Consider the following 21,222-nt stretch of genomic DNA (forward strand, 5'->3'; position numbering starts at 1 on the left):
AGGCCAAAACATAGAAACTTTGGTTTTATTTTATTTTTAAATAAGAAAGGTCACCAAGAAACCCCTAATCAAAAATATAGAAGAAATGCAAGGGGACAAAAAACTGTGCATCAAACAATGCAATAAAAATCTGCATAAATATCAATTTGTGAGCAATACTACATCCACATAGATTGATGTGTCACCATCAACTGAGCCATACCAAAGGACTCACAGGTATTTTTTATCTTTTCCTGTAGATAGAAACAGTTTAATTTTTATAGATAGAGGACAAATAGGTGTGTATGACTTAGCTTGATGTCATGTTCTTTCACATGTCTTTGTTATTTAAAAAAAAAATAATCACACCTCTCCAGAAAGTTTGAGGCATAATCCTCCCTACTTGTCTTAATGATATGCTCATGCAAGCATCTTTTCACGGAGGCTAAAGAAACTCAGCTGAACAAATATGACTGTATAAAGTCAGATACAGGAAGGAGATGGGCTGAAGTACACAGCACATATGGCCTGCAGTCAAATACATAGTGTCTTATGTATTTATGTCTGTAAGTTACGACCTCAAATTAGCCATAACTCCTAAACTAATTGCAAGTTCCTCAGAGGTAATGACCACATCTCATGTCTTCTCCTACACAAACAGTACAAACATGCAGCTGGACACACAACAGGTGTTCAATAAATATTGGATGGCTGACTGTTTAAGGAAAGTAGAGGTGGAGGCTGGATTTCACTTGGGTAATACGTATTTTTTTCTTTCAGGTAATGTATTTTCTTTTTTTTTTTTTAAAGTATTTTGTTTTTTAAAAAATTAGTGTAAAAATTAGTGTATTGTTAATAGGGGAAAAACTAAAAACAATGTAAAAGTCCAACAAGAGACTGATGAAACAACTTATGGCACATCTATCTAACCAAACACCATACTGAATTATAAAAAGAAGTAAGCAAATCTATATAACCAATGTGGGTAAATGGCTACAATTTATGAAGTAAAAAATTAAAGATGTAGAACATCTATAAAACACATACGAGTCTATATTTACTTTAAAAATTAATCTGAGAAAAGGATACTTTTTATCACTTGTAGCTATATTCATTGCTATAATTCCAGCAGCTGGCACACAGCCAGGGTTCAGTAAATATTTAATTGTCTATGGTAACGCCAGGCTTCCCTGGTGGCTCAGATGGTAAAGAATTCGCCTGCAATGAGGGAGACCCAGGTTTGGTCCTGGTCCGGAAGATCCCCTGGAGAAGGAAATGGCAACCCACTCCTATATTCCTACCTGGAAATTTCCATGGACAGAGGAGCCTGGAGGGCTACAGTCCATGGGGTCACAAAAGAGTCGGACACGACTTAGTGACTAAGCACACACATGGTAACACCGAGGTTTCAGTATAGCACTTAAAATACTCCCAACAGAATGTCAATTCTGACATTTTGTTGTTGTAGTTGTTACTTCAGAATAAGCAGGATTTTCCTGTTGTTGAGCAGGAGGGCAAGGGGTGGGGAAGAGCACTCAGTAATTAAATGAAGGTGGTGGAGCACTAGAGTGGAGGTCATTAGTTCAATCTCAGATTTGGAAATACATTCTTTTTTGCTTACTTTATCTTTCTACCTATCTATGCTTACTTTATCTTTCTACCTACCTACATATTAATAAATCTTCACAACTTTTTATTTTGAAAATTTCCAAACCTACAGAAAAACTGCACGACTAATACGATAAACATCTGCATTCACCAATTGTTAACTTCTTGCCATATTTGCTTTACTTCCCCTGCATCTGTGTGTGTGTGTACTATTTTTGCCAAACCATCTAAGAGTAAGTTATATAAATCATGACAATGCAAACCTAAATACTTCATCAAATATCTCCAAAGAACATTTGCCTGTTTTTTTACATATTAATTATCTTCAAAGAACTATTTCTTATTTTGAAGTAGTTTAAGGACCCATAAGAAGTTGCAAAGACAGTTCAGAAAGTTCCCAGGTACCATGCATCCAGCCAGCTTATTCTTCAAGATAACATCTTACATAACCTTAGTACATTATTAAAACCAGGAAAGTGAAACTGACGAAACAAATTAATTCAAACACAGACCTTATTTGGATTTCACAGGGTTTCTCTCTCTCTTCTTTCATTCTATGAATTTTTATCATGCATATAACCTTAAGTGACAAAACTGTTCCCCCACCACAAAACAACCTTCATGTTACCCCTTTACAGCCGCATCCTCCCCACAACCCTAATCCATCAACCACTGATTTGTTCTCCATCACTACAAGTTTGTCATTTCAAGAATGTTATAGAAATGAGTCACGTAATACAGAGCACTTTTTCACTCAGCATAATGCCCCTGTGATTCATCCAAGTTGCTGAGAATTATTTATCAAGAGTTGATTCTTTTTAATACTGAATAGCATTCCATTAGATGGATGTATCACAGTTTATCTATTCACCTATTGAAGGACATTTGGGTTGTGTTCTGGTTTTGTCTATTATAAAGAAACCTGCTGTGAACATTCATAAAATTTTTCTGTGAACACAGGTTTTCATTTTTCTAGGCTAAATACTCAGGAGTGAGATTGCTGAGTCATACAGTCAATGTATTTTTAACTTTATAAGAAACTGCCAAAGTGTTTCCAGAGTGACTGTACCATTTAACAGCCCCACCAGCAGTGAATAAGAGAGCCAGATGTTCTGATCTTTGCAGGCACTTGATATTGTCAGTATTTTGTCTCAGCCACTTTAGTAAGTATATATCATTGTGGTTTCAATTTGCATTTCCCCAAAGGCTAGTGATGCTGAACTTATTTTTCATGTGCTTATTTGCCATCTGTATATTCCCTTTGGTAAAACGTCTGCTCAAGTCTTTTGTCCATTTTCCAACTGGAATGTTCATTTTCTTACTGCTGTGTTTAGAGTTCCTTATATACTATGGATACAAATTCTTTGTTGGATACATGACTTGCAAATACTTTCTTCCAATCTTTGGTTTGTCTTTTTATCTTCTTAAATGGGTCTTTTGCAGAGCAAATGATTTTTTAAAAATTTTATGAAGCCAAGTTTCTTTCTTTTATGAATTGCACCCTTGGTATCATGCCAGAGTTTTCCCAAGTGGTTGTACAGGAGAAAAAAATCAACCATTTTTTTCTCCTCACATGTGTTTAGTGCTGTGACAAATGCTGAGAGATACATAGATATAGAAGGGTTGTGCTCAAGAAGCTTCTAGTTCAGTTTAGACAAATACACAAATAATTAGAGCAGAAGATGGGAGGTGACTGTGAGTCATGTGAGTATTGCAAAGACTGAGTAGCCGGAGGAGAGTTCATGAGAAGGAAGGATCATTTTACATTGGAAATATCAGGGAAGGCTTCATGGAGGAGGCAGTACTGGGGCCTTAAGGATTTCTTTTTTTTTCCCATTTATTTTTATTAGTTGGAGGCTAATTACTTTACGATATTGTAGTGGTTTTTGCCATACACTGACATGAATCAGCCATGGATTTACATGTGTTCCCCATCCCGATCCCCCCTCCCATCTCCCTCTCCATCCCATCCCTCTGGGTCTTCCCAGTGCACCAGCCCTGAGTACTTGTCTCATGCATCCAACCTGGGCTGGTGATCTGTTTCACCCTTGAGAGTATACTTGTTTCAATGCTGTTCTCTCTGAACATCCCACCCTCGGACCTTAAGGATTTCAACAGTTGAAGTCAGGGCAAGAATTGCACAAGCAGTGGAACAGATGGGACAGAAAAATTAAGATCAAAAAGTGGTCTGAGGGGGAGAGGCTAGAGGGAAAGAAAAAATTAACTTTTAAATAACAGCACTTAAAGGGTAACAAGCATTCATGAAGAGATGCCCAAAAGGCAGTCGGATATGTGAGTCTGGAGTTGAAAACTGGAAATAGGGATTTGAGAATCAACAACATAGGTCAGGTCTTTTATTAATACATGCCCCATAGCATCTTGTATTCTCCTCTAGATCACCAGTCACAGTTTAGAGCACCAGTCACAGTTACAATTAACAATTAACTGTGTAATTAGTTGCTTAATCTCTATCTCTCTTGCTAAAATTCCAGTCTCAAGGAAGCAGAGTCCCAGTACCTAGTCCAGTGCCTTGTACTCAGTAAATATTTGCTGAATGAATGAACAAAAGAAGTTGCTACTTCTAATAGCCATCATTTATTGAGCATGCACATGGAGGCACTGTCATACACACTTTGTACACACAACCTCATTTAAGCCTCACAGTAATCTCATGAAAAGGAGGTCAAGGATTCTCAAACCTAAATTCAATGGGTTGGAGGCAATGCCTAGGAATCTGAATTTAAGTTCCCAGGTATTTCTAAAGAGCAGTCAGGTTTGGAGGCTCCTCAGGTCGATGGTTTTGTTGAGATTTTACAGATGAAGAGACTAAGGTTCAGCAAATTTTGTTTAACAAAATTTTGCTGTTGTGTCTCTCTCTCTGTGACCCCATGAACTGCAGCACGCCAGGCTTCCCTGTCCTTCACTGTCTTCCAGAGTTTGCTCAAACTCATGTCCATTGAGTCAGTGATAACATCCAGTCATCTTATCCTCTGTCACCCCCTTCTCCTCTTGCTCTCAATCGTTCCCAGCATCAGGGTCTTTTCCGATGAGTATGCTCTTCTCATCAGCTGGCCAAAGTATTGGAGCTTCAGCACCAGTCCTTCCAATGAATATTCGGGACCGATTTCCTTTAGGATTGACTGGTTTGATCTCCTTGCAGTCCAAGGAACTCTCAAGAGTCTCCTCCAGCACCACAGTTTGAAAGCATCAGTGACTTGTTCAAAGTCCCATGGTTAGGAAGAACCGTGATGCAAAACTAGAGCTCTGTGCCACAAGCATCCCTGCCTCTGGGAGATATCATACCTAAAAATGAGTTTATGAAGGAACAGCAGAAGGCCAAAGACTGAGTCCTTGAAATCCGAGTAGTGAGCACTGCCAAATGCCACAGAGAGGCCACAGAGGATGTGGCAGGAGGGAAAATCTGGGGATAACTGAACAATGTGTCTGCAGTGCCCAAATCTGCCATTATAGTAAAATGAATACACACCCCCTTGCATAGGGCAAGGCACTCGCTTAGGAGACCTGGCCAGCTGGAAGGAGATGTGGCTTGTGACTCAGCCAAGATTACTCTTTGGTAGTACAACTCTGTGCTAAAATAATTAAAGCCAAATATTTGGGTCTATGGAGTGGTATGCCAAAAAAGAGGAGGCAGGGAGGCCCTCTCTGAAATGCTAAGCTATTCAGCAATTGCAAAATGCAGCTCACTTTAGATTTTCCAGGGCCACTACCCCTTTGATGGATGATTCGGGTTTTTGCCTCACCCTCTTCTGCTCTATGTGATTTGCCTTTGGATTACTGCTTCTATTGGAGAATGGAAAAGAAAGGCAAGGACCTCCCTGGTGGTCCAGTGGTTAAAAATCAGGTTAAAATTGCCTGCCTCGCAGGGGATATGGGTTTGATCCCTGCTCCTGGACTCTTCCACATGCCATGGAGGAATGAAGCCTGTGCAACACAACTACTGAAGCCCACATTCTCTGGAGTCTGTGCTTTGTAACAAAAGAAGCCACTGCAATGAGAAGCTCATGCACTGCAATGAAAACCCAGCAAAGCCAAAAATAAATAAATAACAATTTTAAAAAGAAAGGTGATTTTGCTTTTGGTAGTACATTAAAGTGAAATTAGAGCCACAGCCCAGAAAATCTTCTAATTAAATGTGCTTGTTTCCACTTAGCCACAGTCACGTTAAGCCCTGGTAGCACAGTCAAGAGGGCTATACTCTCACTCCCAAGGGGCAGCCTGGAGGTCTGTGCAAGGATGCTGCGGGCAGTCTCATCACAAAACCTGACTCATTTGCTGTTGATGGTAGACGCAAAGCAATACCTATTTGAAAGAGGCCATGATGTTCATGATGACATGAACCCCTTACATCTGTACAAAGCACCTTCACATGCACCAACTGTCTTTCATGACCTTGGGGTAGGTGTTGCTATCCCCTCATGCTTAGTAAGTGGCAGGAGACACAATTCAAACCCATCACCTCTGATTCTTTGAATTACAAACAAGCCGGCTATTTTGTTATTGGCCCAAATCTTTCTGAAGCTCACTTACCCTTATTCTGGCTACATGGAGAGAGAGTCTCATTGCTCTAAGTAGAATTATGCAGTGAGGAAAGAAAATGTGTTTGCTTGCTAGTAACCTTATGTAGGGTGCTGTAGCTAAGCCTGCTTCTTATCAGTAAGATGGGGATAAAGGTCACCTTGAAGAGTAGCCAGAAGGAACTAAACCTATGCAAAATTCCTGGCACAATGGCTGGCAGAGAACATTCAGTGATGCCGACACTCTTCCATCCTTCACATTACCAGGTCTTTCTGAGTCCACTGAACTCAGAATTGAGTCCCTGCAGGTCAGGTCTTAGCTTCTGAGGAGGAACCAAGGACCAGGCTGTGGTAGGGCCTGGCCATCTTACATGACATAAAGCACAAAGACAAGAATACACTCCAAAGTCTCATAGGACTCTATACCCCCTCCCCTTTTTAGTGGCCTGTCTCAGGTAATATTTCTTCCACGAAAGTAAAATTTATCCTAGAACTACATCCTTGAGATTCCAAGATCAAGAAAGGCCTTCAGTTTGGAATTCTGGAATCTACTAAAAATTCCTCCCCTTCCCTCTTCAAAGTCATAGCCACATCCTGAGAGATTACAAGTTTGAAGACCCCACGCTGCTTCCTCCCAGCCTTCATCTTTACAGATCCCATTCTTGGAAATCCACCCATGCAGAGAAGCAGGCCAGCTCAGGCAACAGCACTCTTCTGCACTTTCGGAACTTAATGTTTGCAGGGACCTCTTTTGTCCAAACCAGATGAAGATATTCACAGACTGAAATCTCAAACGCCTACGGGCCAGACAGGTAAAGTAGATGAATTAAGAAGGCGGACATTAATCAGTGGAGAGTAGTGGGGGACTGTGGTAAACAGGAGGGCACACTTAACACGTAAAAGGCAGGGGCACCTCAGCTCCGCCCATCATGGCCATCCCAGCTTTTCCCTCTGCTTCTCTCCACTCCCTGCAACTCAGGTTCTCGCGCCGAACCTCCCTCCCCTCTCTTCCCTGGGGCGTTGCAGGCTTTCGGTGCAGCCACCCAACTCGGGCGCCCCCGAGAGCCGCAGAGGAACAGCTGATGCGATGCTCTCTGACGTAGACCCACTTTTCCCCTGGGAACCCCGAGCGGGCTGAAGGCGGGGACAAAGCCGCGCCCTGAGGGTCTACACGCTAACTGGAGAAACAGAGCCTCACGCCCAGGAGCTCCGGGGTGGGCGTGAGAGTACAACACACCTCTCAGAAAACACTAACCTCCCGGTGGATTAAAGCGGGCAAGGAGGGCAGGGTCAAGGGACGCGATAGAACCGCGCAGTGTCTAGATGGGGACGTCCCATCGTTCAGGCACCCCTCCACACAAGTCACTTCCAAACCAGACGATCCTCGGCGAGGGGCTCATCAGACAGGCGGTGACTCCTGCACAAATGACTCTGTCCCCTCGCCCTCGGTCCGGGGCGCGCGCAGCTGCAGGAGCCACTGCGCCTCCCCGCCCCCGCTCCTGGAGGCCCCCCTCTCCCCTCTCCGCCAGACCCGAGCAGGAGCTCCGCCCCCAACGCGCCGCCCCAGTCGTCCCCCCCACCCCCCACGCCTTAAAACCCGGTGCACGCCGCCCCACCGCGCCCCGCCCGGCGCACCTCTCCTCTCCTCGCCAGCGCCAGCCGCAGCCGCTCTCCCGGCCCTGGTCCCGGCACCATGAGCTTCGGCTCGGAGCACTACCTGTGCGCCTCCTCCTCTTACCGCAAGGTGTTCGGGGACGGCTCGCGCCTGTCCTCGCGCCTCTCCGGGGCTGGCGGCGCGGGGAGCTTCCGCTCGCAGTCGCTGTCCCGCTGCAATGTGGCCTCCTCGGCCGCCTGCTCCTCGGCCTCGTCACTCGGCCTGGGCCTGGCCTACCGCCGGTCCGCGGCGTCCGACGGGCTGGACCTGAGTCAGGCGGCGGCGCGCACCAATGAGTATAAGATCATCCGCACCAACGAGAAGGAGCAGCTGCAGGGCCTCAACGACCGCTTCGCCGTGTTCATCGAGAAGGTGCACCAGCTGGAAACGCAGAACCGCGCGCTCGAGGCCGAGCTGGCCGCGCTGCGGCAGCGCCACGCCGAGCCGTCGCGCGTCGGCGAGCTCTTCCAGCGCGAGCTGCGCGATCTGCGCGCGCAGCTGGAGGAGGCGAGTTCGGCGCGCGCGCAGGCCCTGCTGGAGCGCGACGGGCTGGCCGAGGAGGTGCAGCGGCTGCGGGCGCGCTGCGAGGAGGAGAGCCGGGGGCGCGAAGGGGCCGAGCGCGCCCTGAAGGCGCAGCAGCGCGACGTGGACGGCGCCACGCTGGCCCGCCTGGATCTGGAGAAGAAGGTAGAGTCGCTGCTGGACGAGCTGGCCTTCGTGCGCCAGGTGCACGACGAGGAGGTGGCCGAGCTGCTGGCCACGCTGCAGGCGTCTTCGCAGGCCGCGGCTGAGGTGGACGTGACTGTGGCTAAACCAGACCTGAGTTCGGCGCTGAGGGAGATCCGCGCCCAGTATGAGTCGCTGGCCGCCAAGAACTTGCAGTCGGCCGAGGAGTGGTACAAGTCCAAGTTTGCCAACCTGAATGAGCAGGCGGCGCGCAGCACCGAGGCCATCCGGGCCAGCCGCGAGGAGATTCACGAGTACCGGCGCCAGCTGCAAGCACGCACCATCGAGATCGAGGGCCTGCGCGGGGCCAATGAGTCCCTGGAGAGGCAGATCCTGGAGCTGGAGGAGCGACACAGCGCCGAGGTGGCCAGCTACCAGGTAAAGGTCGGGGCGCTGCGTAGAGAGGGGAGTCCTGTTTTCTCCGGCGCATATTTCTCGCACAGTTGGGGCCCTCGAAATCAAGGGGAGGATAAAGGAGGGGACGGAAAGCGCCCCGCCCAGAGGCACCGGCAAACAAAAAGCCCTGGAGCCTCTCTCGCTAATTTTAGGGGCCTGGACCCCCTCTTTCTCTGCCCCTCACTTGCGTCCCTGTCTGAGCCCTTCTAACAAAGAAGCCCTCAAGCTTCTATTCTTCAGCAAGTGGGCAAAAACACGCTGGCGACCTGAAGAACAACCTCCTCCCAAAGAGGGAGTGAGCGCAATAGGGGTGGGTCACAGCCTTCCGTGGTTGGCCGTGCTGTTTCCGCTGTCTGGCTTGTTTGATTGAAATGCTTTGAAATGCTTTCTGGGCGTCCTGGGAGTATTTCTGCCATTGGGTTGGGGGAAGAATGCGAGACTATACTGGCAAGAGTTATATTCCATTGTCTTGACTTTTGCCCTCAAAGGAGTAGAGACTGGCAGCCAAGGAGATGAGTGATTGGGCTAGTTATAACCGCCCTGCTCTATTCTCTCCCAGCACACACTCAGTTCCCTCGGCGACTAACGGTATTTCTTCCTAAAGAAAGTATTACAGACGTTAGCAAAGGAGGATGGTCGGGCGCTGTCCTCGGTGCTGATATCGAGTTCTTCCCATCTCAGAATTTCCCTCCTGTCTCATGTCCTAGTTATGACTCTCTAGGCAATTAACTGCTTCGATTTTTTTTTTCCTTTCTGCAACACCAACACATCAGTCTTGGCTACCTGCAATCAAGGGTCACCTCGTGGACAGCCTCAATTTTCACTTTCATGGATGGCTTAGCATTTAACAAAAACCACTTAGTCTGCCCCGCAGCAGTGAAGTCCTACTTGAAAATGACCATTTCCTTAACATTTTTCCATCCTAAGTGCATGTGATAAATCACAGAGATGAGTGCATCTTTGTTATAGGTCACTTATTTTTTTCCTGTCTTTGCCTGTCCTCTAAGCTCCTGTGAAGGTATCGATTGGCTCTTTCCTTCTTTTCTCTCCAAACAAAGGCCACTGTATCTTCAGTTTTACTACATGGAACATTCTGGGCTTATGACCACAAAGGACACAGAAGTAGGTGAAAAGTGTGGAAAAGAATCTAAATAGTGTGGTTCAGTTTCAAGGTGCCATAAAAGTTCCGTTGGATAGAATGCTAATAGTTCAGAAACTTGCAATAATTCATTATACCAAGCTCAAAGTTTCCATTTGATAAAATTAATAATGTTTAGGAACGTTAAGAAAATACAATCCAGAAAGCAGTGAATCCTCAAATTGCTATTTTTGTCTGGAGCCAGAGAATTATTATGGGTGTGCAGTATTTGCTGTTCATTATAAATAACTCCCTTTGATAAAGGAAGAAAGCTTGCTGGGGCTATTTGTTTTGGTGTTTATAATTACAGTAATATTCAAATAAATACTTTTATTCCACTTCAAAATCTTTAACTTGAACTTTTCGCTATGTGGCCTAGCTCTCAATGGCCTGAACTAATTATATTTATTTAATTGAGACTTCATGTTTTCTTCAAAGCTTCAAAGGATGGGCTTCGTGATCTTCTGAAGGGCTAACCCAGTATTTCTCTAAAAAGGATAACTTACCCATAATCACCATCTGAATTGGGCTTTGCCATGTCGTCTGTTTGCTTGGTGTAGCCCCTACATTCTAAGAAGTAGTGACAGTATTGTCTGGTTTGTTTTGTTTGCTTTAAAAGGCTTCCAGTGTTAGACAATAGTAGGGTCATCCAGACTAGCCTGCAGAAAACAAAAAACAACAGAAACTGCGGCATCTGCAGCTCTGCAGTGCTGCCCCCATCAGCCATAGACTCAGTGGACCTGCTGTGAATGGAAGAGGAGATCAGACAACAGATATATATGTATATATATACGAGGAGGGTAAAAGCTGAGGAGGGGCTCACATCTTTACCTGCAGATCCTGAAGTCCTGAAGCCACAAGGGTGTCATCAGGCTATTCTGATAATCTTAGCAGCGATGATTGATATGAAAAGCCTCCTTCCCCACAGTGAGATTCAGCCATTGTTTTCTTGCCCTCTAACCCCTCCCCCTCCCCTTTCTCTGCAGTGATGGGAGGCTGTTCTCTTTCTTTTGCTTCAGAGATTAGTGGTAGACCCATTTTCCTTTGCAGGTTTGCCACCCTCTTAGAGGCAGAGGAAGGCCCCATTAAAGTCACGTTTTCCCTGCCCCAGAGAGCTGACAGCCTATTTGAGGAAAGAAAGCTTATCACACTTTTGAAAGGGTGAAGAATGAGTCAAGGTGACATATTAATAGTGAGTATACAGTGGTGTATGCAAGAGCTTGAATCAGGCGACACGAAAAATTAAGAGGCACTAGGACTTTTGTCCTCAGAAGCCAAACAGAGCCATCCTCTTTAACTAAAGGCTTTCCATTTCTGACACAAGGTGATTCTGGTTCCTGCCTCACCACCATTAGAGTCCCTGTTCTACCAAAGATGTCTAAGGACATTTTTGAACATTACTGGGGGCCCTGGCCTTATACGACGGTCAATCTTGGAAAGCTGAAGCTTTCCTTGAAAGACCTTGCGGAACAATCAGGATCACACCATCAGTTAATGCTCTCCAGGGAGATGAGCCAAGTCTGCCCTCTTCTCTCCAGTATGAGATTGAAATGTAGCCTAATTAAATAGCAGGAAGGGGCTGGCCCCTTGGAGATTGGGGGTGGCAGTGGCTGCATATAAATCTATAACCTGATAGATCCATTTCTGAAATTAGAATTCAAGAAAAAGGTCTTCGTTTGGTCCCCTTCTCTCTTTTTTTTCCTACTCTTCCATATGCTTTTTGCTTTCTTTTGTTCTGTTTTTGCCCCCTCTCCCTCAGTATATTAGGGCTTCCCTGGTGGCTCAGTGGTCAAGAATCTGCCTGCCAATGCAGGAGATGCACGTTTGATCCCTGGGGATCAGGAAGATTCCCCTGGAGGAGGAAATGGCAACCCTCTAATATTCTTGCCTGGGAAATCCCATGGACAAAGGAGCCTGGTGAGCTCAAGTCCATGGGGTCACAAAGAGTCGGACATGACTTAGCAACTAAACACCAAACATACCACCTCACTGTATTATTGTCACCTGGGCCACCCTTTAGAGCCTTTACAGAAAAACTAGTGGTTCCTAAACCCATTGACCCACCAAGATTACTTGGGGGCTTAACAGAAAGAGTCTCAGGCTTACTCCCAAAGATATGGATTCAATAGTTTGCAGGTGGGGCCCAGGAATATGTAGTTTCAATAAAAGCACTGCAGCCTGTCAATTCCTCAGACTGATTTGGGGGTGCACTGACTTAAACCACCTTTCCCAGTGTAAACCAGCCTATAGAACATTTTTAAAGTATTGTAGAAAAATCATGGGATGAAACAGATAGGAGAAGAAAAGGCAGCAGAGTGACCTGTGAGTGCACCACATACAGAAATCCCCTCCCCACCTGCGTTATCAGGCAGAGCAGTCATTCTGAACAGTCTCCTTCAATCAGATGGCGCCGCCCTCACTAGTGTTTCCCTGGGTGAGGGCCCCGAAAAGTGATGAGCCCACAGCTCCGTCTGTTGTCCTTTGCTCCGTGGAAGAGGCTCTGGTGGCCTGTTCTTTCTCTTACTTCCAGTCCACACCCTTCCGGCCCTGAGGAGGATGCTCAGCCATTCCAGGAGAGACCCCTGGAATGGGAGTGCCTCTCTCCTCGGTCTAAGCCAGCAGCTGCTGCGTGGTTGGGGGAGGGGGCAGACTGCAGCGCTCCGCTCAGATTTCCAGCTGGAGGCCATCTTTGCAGGGCTTTTGAAGGGCAATGCAAGACAGCCTGGGGTGGGGAAGAAAGCGCAGACAAAGAGACTACATGTTGAAGAGCAGTGGTCAGCAGTCAGCATAGTTCCTTCTAAAAAGAGCAAAGTCATGCTTTATGTCTACACTGATCCATGAAATAGACCTGTGAAATGTGTGGCAGAAAAGTTCAAGGAAATCTCATCTATCTAGAACTCAGGTCCCCAGCAACCTCTTATTCAGAAAACAGCTGTGAAACAAAAATAATTTTTTAAAAGGAACTAATTAACCTACTGATGTGACACATCTATCTCTAAATCACATATTAGGAAGTTGGCCCCTCTGTTGCTTCCCAGCTTATTTGTTACATTACTTTGTGATTCTAAAGCATTTTGCTATTTGGATTTCAAGCCTGCTGCAAGATAGAGAAGAGGAACCACAGGAGTCAGGTATTGTCAGGAGTGGGTAGCAACAGATTAGTTCAACTTTCAGGACAAAGAAAACCACTAGCAGCAAACACTAGTTCAAATACTGCTCTCAGGGGCCATTTAGGGTAGAAATACACAGCCTTATATATATCTTATATGTACCTTAGTTGACCTAAAAGATAAAACACATCACAGAATTATAGAGAAATAATTGATCATTATCTTAATCCTTAGTTGCTGAGAAAGGTTGCATTTTGTTTAGTATCCTAGGAAAGAGTAGTACAAAGCACTTTAGAAAAGTTTTTATTTAGATTTGTTATTAAAAACTGTTATGGAAACCTGGGTGTCCAGAGCTGAAAAGCCTATGGCTGTTTTGAAGAATGAAGTATTAAATTCTGATATTTAAGGTTTTAACTTTGTACCTTCCTATCTGGAGAAAGAAAATAATATCCTTTAAATGAAAAAAAAACAAAAAACAAAAAACCAACTGTTATAGAGATGTACATCTTCATGAAAAACAAAAAATAATCCAGTGCTTCATGGGATTTGCCTCCAACTCTCCAATGTTAAAGTTTTATTATACGTTGCTTTCTTTAGTTATCTAAGCCAGGGGTTGCCTATCGCTTGGATCTAATGCCTGATGATCTGAGGTGGAGCTGATGTAATAATAGAAATAAAGTGCACAACAAATGCAGTGTGATTGAATGATTCCAAAACCATCCCCTCCCCTCAATCCATGGAAAAATTGTTTTCCACAAAACCAGTCCCCGGTGCCACAAAGGGTGGGGACCGCTGATCTAAGAGGTTGTAGGGAGGGCTTGTGATCAATTTGTCCATATCATTAAAAGAGTAGAGTCACACGGTATGATAGTAACAATAATAAAAATTACTAACATTTATTAAGCAGTTCCTAGGTACCAAATGCTGTTCTAATGACTATTATCTAATTGAACAGATAATGGACTCATCACATAATAATATGAGGTGCATTAAATTGAAATCCTCACTTGAAGATCTCGGAATACCTTAGAAAAGAATAAACATTATAATTTCCCATATAGAGAAGTGGAAGTTTCAAAGAAAGTAAAGTATAGAAAACTGAGGTATATTAGATGTTTGTGGCAGGGCAAGAAATGCAATCCAAAGATCTTGATGAAATCCTCTGTTTTCCCTCCTTTAACATTTCTCCTGCCCCTCTGCATAATCAGAATACTTTCTCCCCTTTCTCCTTTTTCCTTCACCTTAGATTCTTTTCCCCTTACCACAGTATGTTGATTCTCTTACTCCTAGGGAATCACTAGAAGATTTGCTTATAGCTCAGATGGTGGAGTCTGCCTACAGTTCGGGACAACCGGGTTCAATCCCTGGGTCAGGAAGATCCCCTGGATAAGGAAATGGCAACTCACTCCAGTATTCTTGTCTGGAAAATCCCATGAACAGAGGAGCCTGGCAGGCTACAGTCCATGGGGCTGCAAAGAGTCGGACATGACTGAGCAATTAACACTAATTTAACCTCACATATAGCAACCATCAAGTAAAATTTCTTGGCAAAAATCCCTTTAAAATCTTATGATCTCTTAACACACTTTGGAATATTTCCACCACTGTTCAGTGTATTATATATTTTCCTCACTGCTTATCATTCCTTGCTCTGTACCCATCAGTTAATTGGGTTTTTTCTTTGCAGTATTCCTGTCAATATTTATAGAACAGGTAGGTGGTATGAATTTTAATTCTTTCTGCAGATTCTTTTGATTTGGAAGTTTGCACCCCCTGACATATCAGCCCCGCCTTTTACCAGCATATTATCATCCCTACAAGGGAAGTTCAAAGGATTCCTCAGCACTTTCTTGAGGTTTCTGATATATTTATCTGCATGACTGTTTCATAAAAATAACTCTCAGCCACTGTACTCTCCATGTTGAGAATTGCAACTGAATTATATGAGTTATTTGCTCAGAATAAGAAAAGAAATTCATTCAACAGTCATTCGTTGAGCATCTCCAGTTTTCACTGTGCTGGGCTCTGGGCTTCCAGGGGTGAACTAACAGACGGCTTCCATGTAGATTACGTCCCAGGACAGTAGATTTCTAACAGTGATCTACCCTCCCAGGGCCATTGTTATGTCTGGAGACAGTGCTGGTTATCACAGCTGGGAGAGAAGGTGCCGCTGGTATCTAGTCCAGAGACCAGGAATGCTGCTAAAAATCCTACATTCACAGTGACATTCCCCCTCAACAAAGAATTACCCATATAATAAGAACTAAAAAGCAGAGTGGCCACTTTCAAGTGGGGGCTTTTTTCTGAAGATACTTTTTTTAAAGTTTTCACGAATTTCCTTCATGGGCTAGCAGCTGCCCTGGCTTAAGGTAAAAGTACATGCTAGATCAGTGTGGAGAGGGTACTTAAGTGGATGCCCAAGACCTGAGTAAAGGGTATTTGAACTGAATCTTGTGTGACATGAAGTCAGCCATGTGAAGACCCACCACAGAGCATTCCAAACAGAAGAAAGAGCTAGTCTAATGGGCCTGCGATAGCAATGAACTTGGTCAGTTTAAGGAGCAAAAGAGAAGGCCACCGTAACTAAAACATACTGAGCAAGGTGAAAAGTATATAGGCTCTGCTGAGAAGTTTGCACTTAATTCCAAAGCTGTTGGAGGGTTTTAAGTAGATGAGCAGATCTGCTGTGTTTTTAAAATACTCCTCTCGTTTCTCAAGAATCACAGATTTAAACCTTTTTTTCTTCTGTGCCTGGTTTTGCACCTGGAGGAACTTAAAGCACAATTATTATATGAACTTAAGTTTCTTATTTTAAAAAATTGTAATTTCAATCTGCTATTTGGATTAAAAAAAAAAAAATTCCTTGAAGTGTTTATGCTTCCTCCCTATCTGTCATGTAAAATTTGGTCAGTGAAGTGATAGAGTAGCAGACTTCCATGAAACCATTACAATGAATGGAGGAAGAGGAGACTTGCAATCCTCTCTGTGCTCTCCACAGTTGGAATTTTCTGAATCTAAGCTCCTAACCTGAGCCTTTGGTTTTGAAAAGGACATTCAACAACTGAGTGATTCAGCAATAATACAATAGCAAGGGAGGGACAGTAAGTGAGTAAAAAATAAATATCTTCCTGGTGTTTAGTTGAGAACCCTGTGCCCTGTGGTAGAAATGTATCCAGATCTCCTGGGACCTTTATGGAAAAATTAAAATGTTGGGACCCCATCCTGGGACAATTGAATCAGAATCTGGGCTGAGGGACAGGTATGGATTTTTAATGTGTAGGCAGAGTTGAGAATCCTTGCTTTCTCAATCTCGATGAATGTCAGCCGGTTTGGCCTACGTATATTGGATTTATGTTGCTGCTTTTCAGGATAACATTGGGCAGCTGGAGAATGATCTGAGGAACACCAAGAGTGAGATGGCCCGCCACCTTCGGGAATACCAGGACTTGCTCAATGTCAAAATGGCTCTTGACATTGAGATAGCAGCTTACAGGTACATCACAGGGCATGCTCACCTAGGCAGATCCCATCACCTAGGGCATCGCTACCCAGATAAGTGGTTTTAGGCTCCGATTTCTGATGGGTGAAGTGGGGGGTGAGGAAAGGCCTCACTGGCTCCTTCCAGGTGAGCTGACCCTTACGTCCCTCATCTTGGTTAGGTCCCAGTTCCACGCTGCTAGTACCTGGAGGCCTGGAGTAGTCTACCTACCTCTGCAGAGATTTAAGGGAATAATGTGAGTGCACAGAGGTTGAAAGAAAACCCATCAGACTCTAAAAACAGGGTTCATATAACTTAGGAAGTCCTCATAGGTGAGGTATCCCCCTGGATTCCCACTTAAACAATGTGTAAGTAAACATTTACCTTAAAAAAAAAAAGACAGCAGCTACTACTTTTTGAATGACTACTGTGTGCTAGGCACTATTTTAGGTTCTGCATATAAATTATCTAGGTATCAGGTTATATTATCATTTTGCAGATGAAGAAACTTGAAACATAGGCTGATTGTGTAACTTGCTGAAAGTCACAGTGTTTGTAAATGAAAGTTCAGACTCAACCTCAGATCTGTCTGAGAACTTTTTCTTTTTTTCTGACACTTTGTATACTACTTCAGAGCTCCCAGAGGATTTGACAGTGTTTTGAGTTTATGACTTTTTTTTTAAATGATAAAAGTTACTGGAATTATGAGAGGAAAAGAAAGATATTGGGGCCATTCTATTATGATGCTGTTTAGGCCAGGCTGGAAAAAAGCTTGGTATCTGAAACAGTTTAATTCCTTGGTTTCTGTTGTTGCTGATTCCATTTTGTTTGTATCCTGACATGCTGAAAAAATACAGATCTCAAGTTCAAGCTGAATTAGGCAGTTCCTTTATGGCTTTCTTACCTTCTTACCCCTGTTGCACTTAAGGTGTTAATTAGTAAATTACTTCTCCTTAGAGCTTTGTAGACTCTAAGTGCCAAAAATGAAACCAAGGGGAGTTGAAGGGTTTTTTTTTTTTTAATGTATTTGCAAATAGGATAGGTTTCCCCTTGACAATGCTTTAAACATAGCTGGTGCTAAAGGTGTGTGTGTGTGTGTGTGTGTGTGTGTGTGTGCGTGCTAGATGAAAAGGTGTGTGTGTGTGTGTGTGTGTGTGCTAGATGAAAAGGTGTGTGTGTGTGTGTGTGTGTGTGTGTGTGTGTGTGTGTGTGTGTGTGCTGGATAAAGTCCAAGTCATTGGCCTTGAAATTCAATATTTATTGGTCTAATGAAGAAACTGTGAAATCTGGAATCTGGAGTCTTTCTGAAATGAATAGGGGATAGAGGGTTAAGTTGTTTAAAAAGTTGCAAGTTGACTTCCTAAGAGTTTTTCTCTGTTGGATTTACAGGAAACTGCTGGAAGGCGAAGAGACACGTTTCAGCACCAGTGGATTAAGCATTTCAGGGCTGAATCCACTTCCCAACCCAAGCTATCTGCTCCCACCTAGAATCCTCAGTTCTACCACCTCCAAAGGGTCAGCCACTGGGCTGTCTCTTAAGAAAGAGGAGGAGGAAGAGGAGGCTTCTAAGGTAGCCTCAAAGAAAACCTCCCAGATAGGAGAAAGTTTTGAAGAAATATTGGAGGAGACAGTGATATCTACTAAGAAAACCGAGAAATCAAATATAGAAGAAAACACCATTTCAAGCCAAAAAATATAATTCTCTCGCTTAAAAAAAGTTAATGCTTAGGAGGGGATAATATACACTTGACTTGTTAAACAGCCTATTCCTGATCCAAAACACCTGTCACCACTCTACATTGTCTTCAAGGCTTCAGTCTCATATTTAGCATTGAATACATACTTTCTCTAATAAGAAAACCACACCTTAGATTGGAACAAACCGTAGTCCTAGAGCAATCACAGAGGAGTTATCTAAGAATGCAGCTTTCTCACCTAAAGCTCAGACTTCACAGCGATAGATGATTCAGGTACAGAGGAAGTACAAACTAAGGTGCTAAATCTGTGATCATTACCATCTTGCTGTGAATTGAAATTAAAACCTATATTCACTCACCATACCCAGCCTTTACCCAGCTATGTAATCTCACTCTAGATATCTAAAACATAAGATCACTGCCAGAGATAAACCCACAGTCCACACCCAACACCACTCAGATAGAATTGTTTCACAAATGATAGGTGTTTGTTTAATGGGTATTTTCCCTCTCACCCCCCTGCAATTCCATGTATCCTTTATTCCATTCAGGAAAAAAAAAAGGCTAGTGTAGTATTTGTCCCTTTAAAACACATCTAGGTTCTTCTCAAAAGAACTTAACCCCTTTAGCTCTCTCTGCTCAGTAAGTAGAATTAGATGCATGTTGACCATTTCTGTGATTCGTGTAATGACTTCTCCATGTCCATTTCATGTCCTTTTAATTATATACTTAAAAAAAAATGGCAGTGATAAGTTTGTGGGTTGTCCCCAAGAAACAATGAAAAGAGTCCCTAGGTTTTAGACTTTTAGCTTATTCAAATCCATTTAATTAGGAAAAAGTAATAGTTTATTAAGAATGTAGCTTTTCACCTTAACTTTAGAAGCACAGTCATAGTTAATCCCAAACTGTGATTAAGCTGACCTTAGATTTAGTAGTGCAAGCTAGAAGAGGTGAGTATTTGTATGAAGGGGAAAAGACAAAGTCTCATTTATCCGTGGCAGTTCATTTGTGGTGATAGAGAATTAGCTGTTTCATGCCTTTTCCCTTAAAATCCCCGTATTTCCCTCCCTAGTCTAGGTTCTAAAAAGGCCTTGTCTTACACCTATGCCTTTTAAGAGTATAAGTGCAGATTATTTTATCACCAGGACACAATACTCCTGCCCAAAAGTAAAAAGTCCCTTCTGGTCAATCAACACCACCAGCAAATAAATAAAAGAAATCTTGGTCTTCTAACAGAGTTTTGCCCAACAGATTTCCCATTGCTGCATAGTTGGTGGGGTCTTGCTTCCCTGCTGCAGAGACACTCAGACCAGAGAAGGGACACGGTTGTCCTGATCGAACGCTAGGAAATAGGTTCTGAGAAGTCCAGTTTTCATTTGCCCAGCTGTGTAGCAGCTGCATTGCCCAGTCTTCCACATGTGCCAAGTTTGATGCAGAATTAATTCTCTGTCAGAGTCACTTCCACAGATCTGACAAGTTGCCATATCTGTGTTACACATCTCCATTTCCGTGGTGAAAAGGACATGATGCTTTTACTCAACTTTCTGATCCTAGCACGTCCTTCAGCTGTTCAAGGAACTTGAAAGAATACTTTTCTCTTCTTCCTTTCCCTCACTCCATTCCTGTCTTTACTCCTTACACTTACTGTAAAACATTAGTAAAATCAGAATTAAAAGTCACACGAATCCCACCAACATAACTTGTGTTTTGTGGTTTCTGCTGCTTTAACTGAGAGAAGCACTGTTTTGGTTCAGTGAACAGTTGCACCCCCTGATAATTCAGAAATCATATGTTCTCTGTTCTGTGCATCCTTGTTTAGCGTTTCATTTTTTTTTTTCCCTGTCGAAGCCTTAGGGCTATAGTCTGCAGACTGTCTGGTCTGAAACATAATGCACTAAGTGGACAGTTCATGGCAGGAAGTGGAGAAATCAAATCAATCAAATGATGAAAGACAATGTATTCTGTGCCTGGATAATGATTTAACTAGCTTAGCTTGCTGAAGATTTCTGAGAATGAACTGGCAGAAGGCACATGATAAAAAAGTTCTTCAAAACAGTAAGAATCTTTTCCTTCTTCGAAAATGAGGCTCTGCTTTTGCAGAACCCACGTACCTAGGTAGAACATGGGCAGCAGTAATAGAATCTTCCTCTACTGTAGTGATTCTTAACCTTTTTTGGGATTAAAAAGACTTCTCTCCCTTGGAGAAAGCTATGGATCCTTTCCCCCAAGAAAATACATGCACAAAACCACACAGGTCAAGGGACCTGTGACTCCTTTAGAACTATCTACTTCTGGTATACAGAAGTCCATGGATGCCAAGTTGAGATTTCCTAATGCCATGCCAGTTTCCAGGATGGGGGCTGCCAATGAGGGGATATATGGATGCAACTCACAGCTGATGGTTGAAGCTGGAGCTTGCTGAATCCTGAACAATGTTGTCATTTTCAGTCCATCTGTCTAAAGGCACTTTCAGGCCACTTGAAGATACATTAGTGGTGCAGCTAGTGAAAGATGTTAGTTGCATACTGAGAGTTTTGAAATAAAACATCTTTTAGGAACTTCCATGGTGGTTCATTGGTTAACACTCCTCACTTCTAATGCAGAGGATACAGGTCCAATCCCTGGTCAGGGAACTATAATCCGACATACTGAGTGGCACAATCAGAAAGTAAAACACACACACACAAACATCTTTTAGGGCCTATTAAAGAACAGTAGACTCATCAGTACATGGGCTTGCAATGTAGACATTTGTTGCCACTTCTAAGAATAGTAGTATGTGGTTACTAGATCCTTCTCTATGCAAGGCCAGAGTTCTTTCCTTAATTTATAGAATTGCTCACTCTTACTAATCTGTATCTCCTATTTTCAGTGAGTTGCCACTAATTACCATGAGCTCGG

The 21,222-nt window shown here is 43.6% G+C and overlaps 1 protein-coding gene across 1 annotated transcript; it reads left to right on the forward strand.

Moving 5' to 3' along the window:
* Nucleotides 1–7,771: 7,771 nt before the first annotated feature.
* INA (internexin neuronal intermediate filament protein alpha) lies at nucleotides 7,772–20,003 on the forward strand. The gene is made up of 3 exons (XM_065920101.1): nucleotides 7,772–8,880; nucleotides 16,515–16,639; nucleotides 18,014–20,003. Exons 1-3 carry the CDS (start codon nucleotides 7,816–7,818, stop codon nucleotides 18,321–18,323), a joined length of 1,500 nt encoding a protein of 499 aa, XP_065776173.1. The 5' UTR covers nucleotides 7,772–7,815; the 3' UTR covers nucleotides 18,324–20,003.
* Nucleotides 20,004–21,222: the final 1,219 nt, after the last annotated feature.

The sequence above is a fragment of the Muntiacus reevesi genome, chromosome 2 (assembly GCF_963930625.1).
Source record: "Muntiacus reevesi chromosome 2, mMunRee1.1, whole genome shotgun sequence".
In the NCBI taxonomy this organism is placed as follows: domain Eukaryota; kingdom Metazoa; phylum Chordata; class Mammalia; order Artiodactyla; family Cervidae; genus Muntiacus; species Muntiacus reevesi.

Coding starts and splice junctions, on each gene's coding strand:
- INA (XM_065920101.1), top strand. CDS start 7,816: ATGAGCTTCGGCTCGGAGCACTACCTGTGCGCCTCCTCCTCTTACCGC. Junction 8,881..16,514: donor CCGAGGTGGCCAGCTACCAG/GTAAAGGTCGGG, acceptor GCTGCTTTTCAG/GATAACATTGGGCAGCTGGA. Junction 16,640..18,013: donor ATTGAGATAGCAGCTTACAG/GTACATCACAGG, acceptor TTGGATTTACAG/GAAACTGCTGGAAGGCGAAG.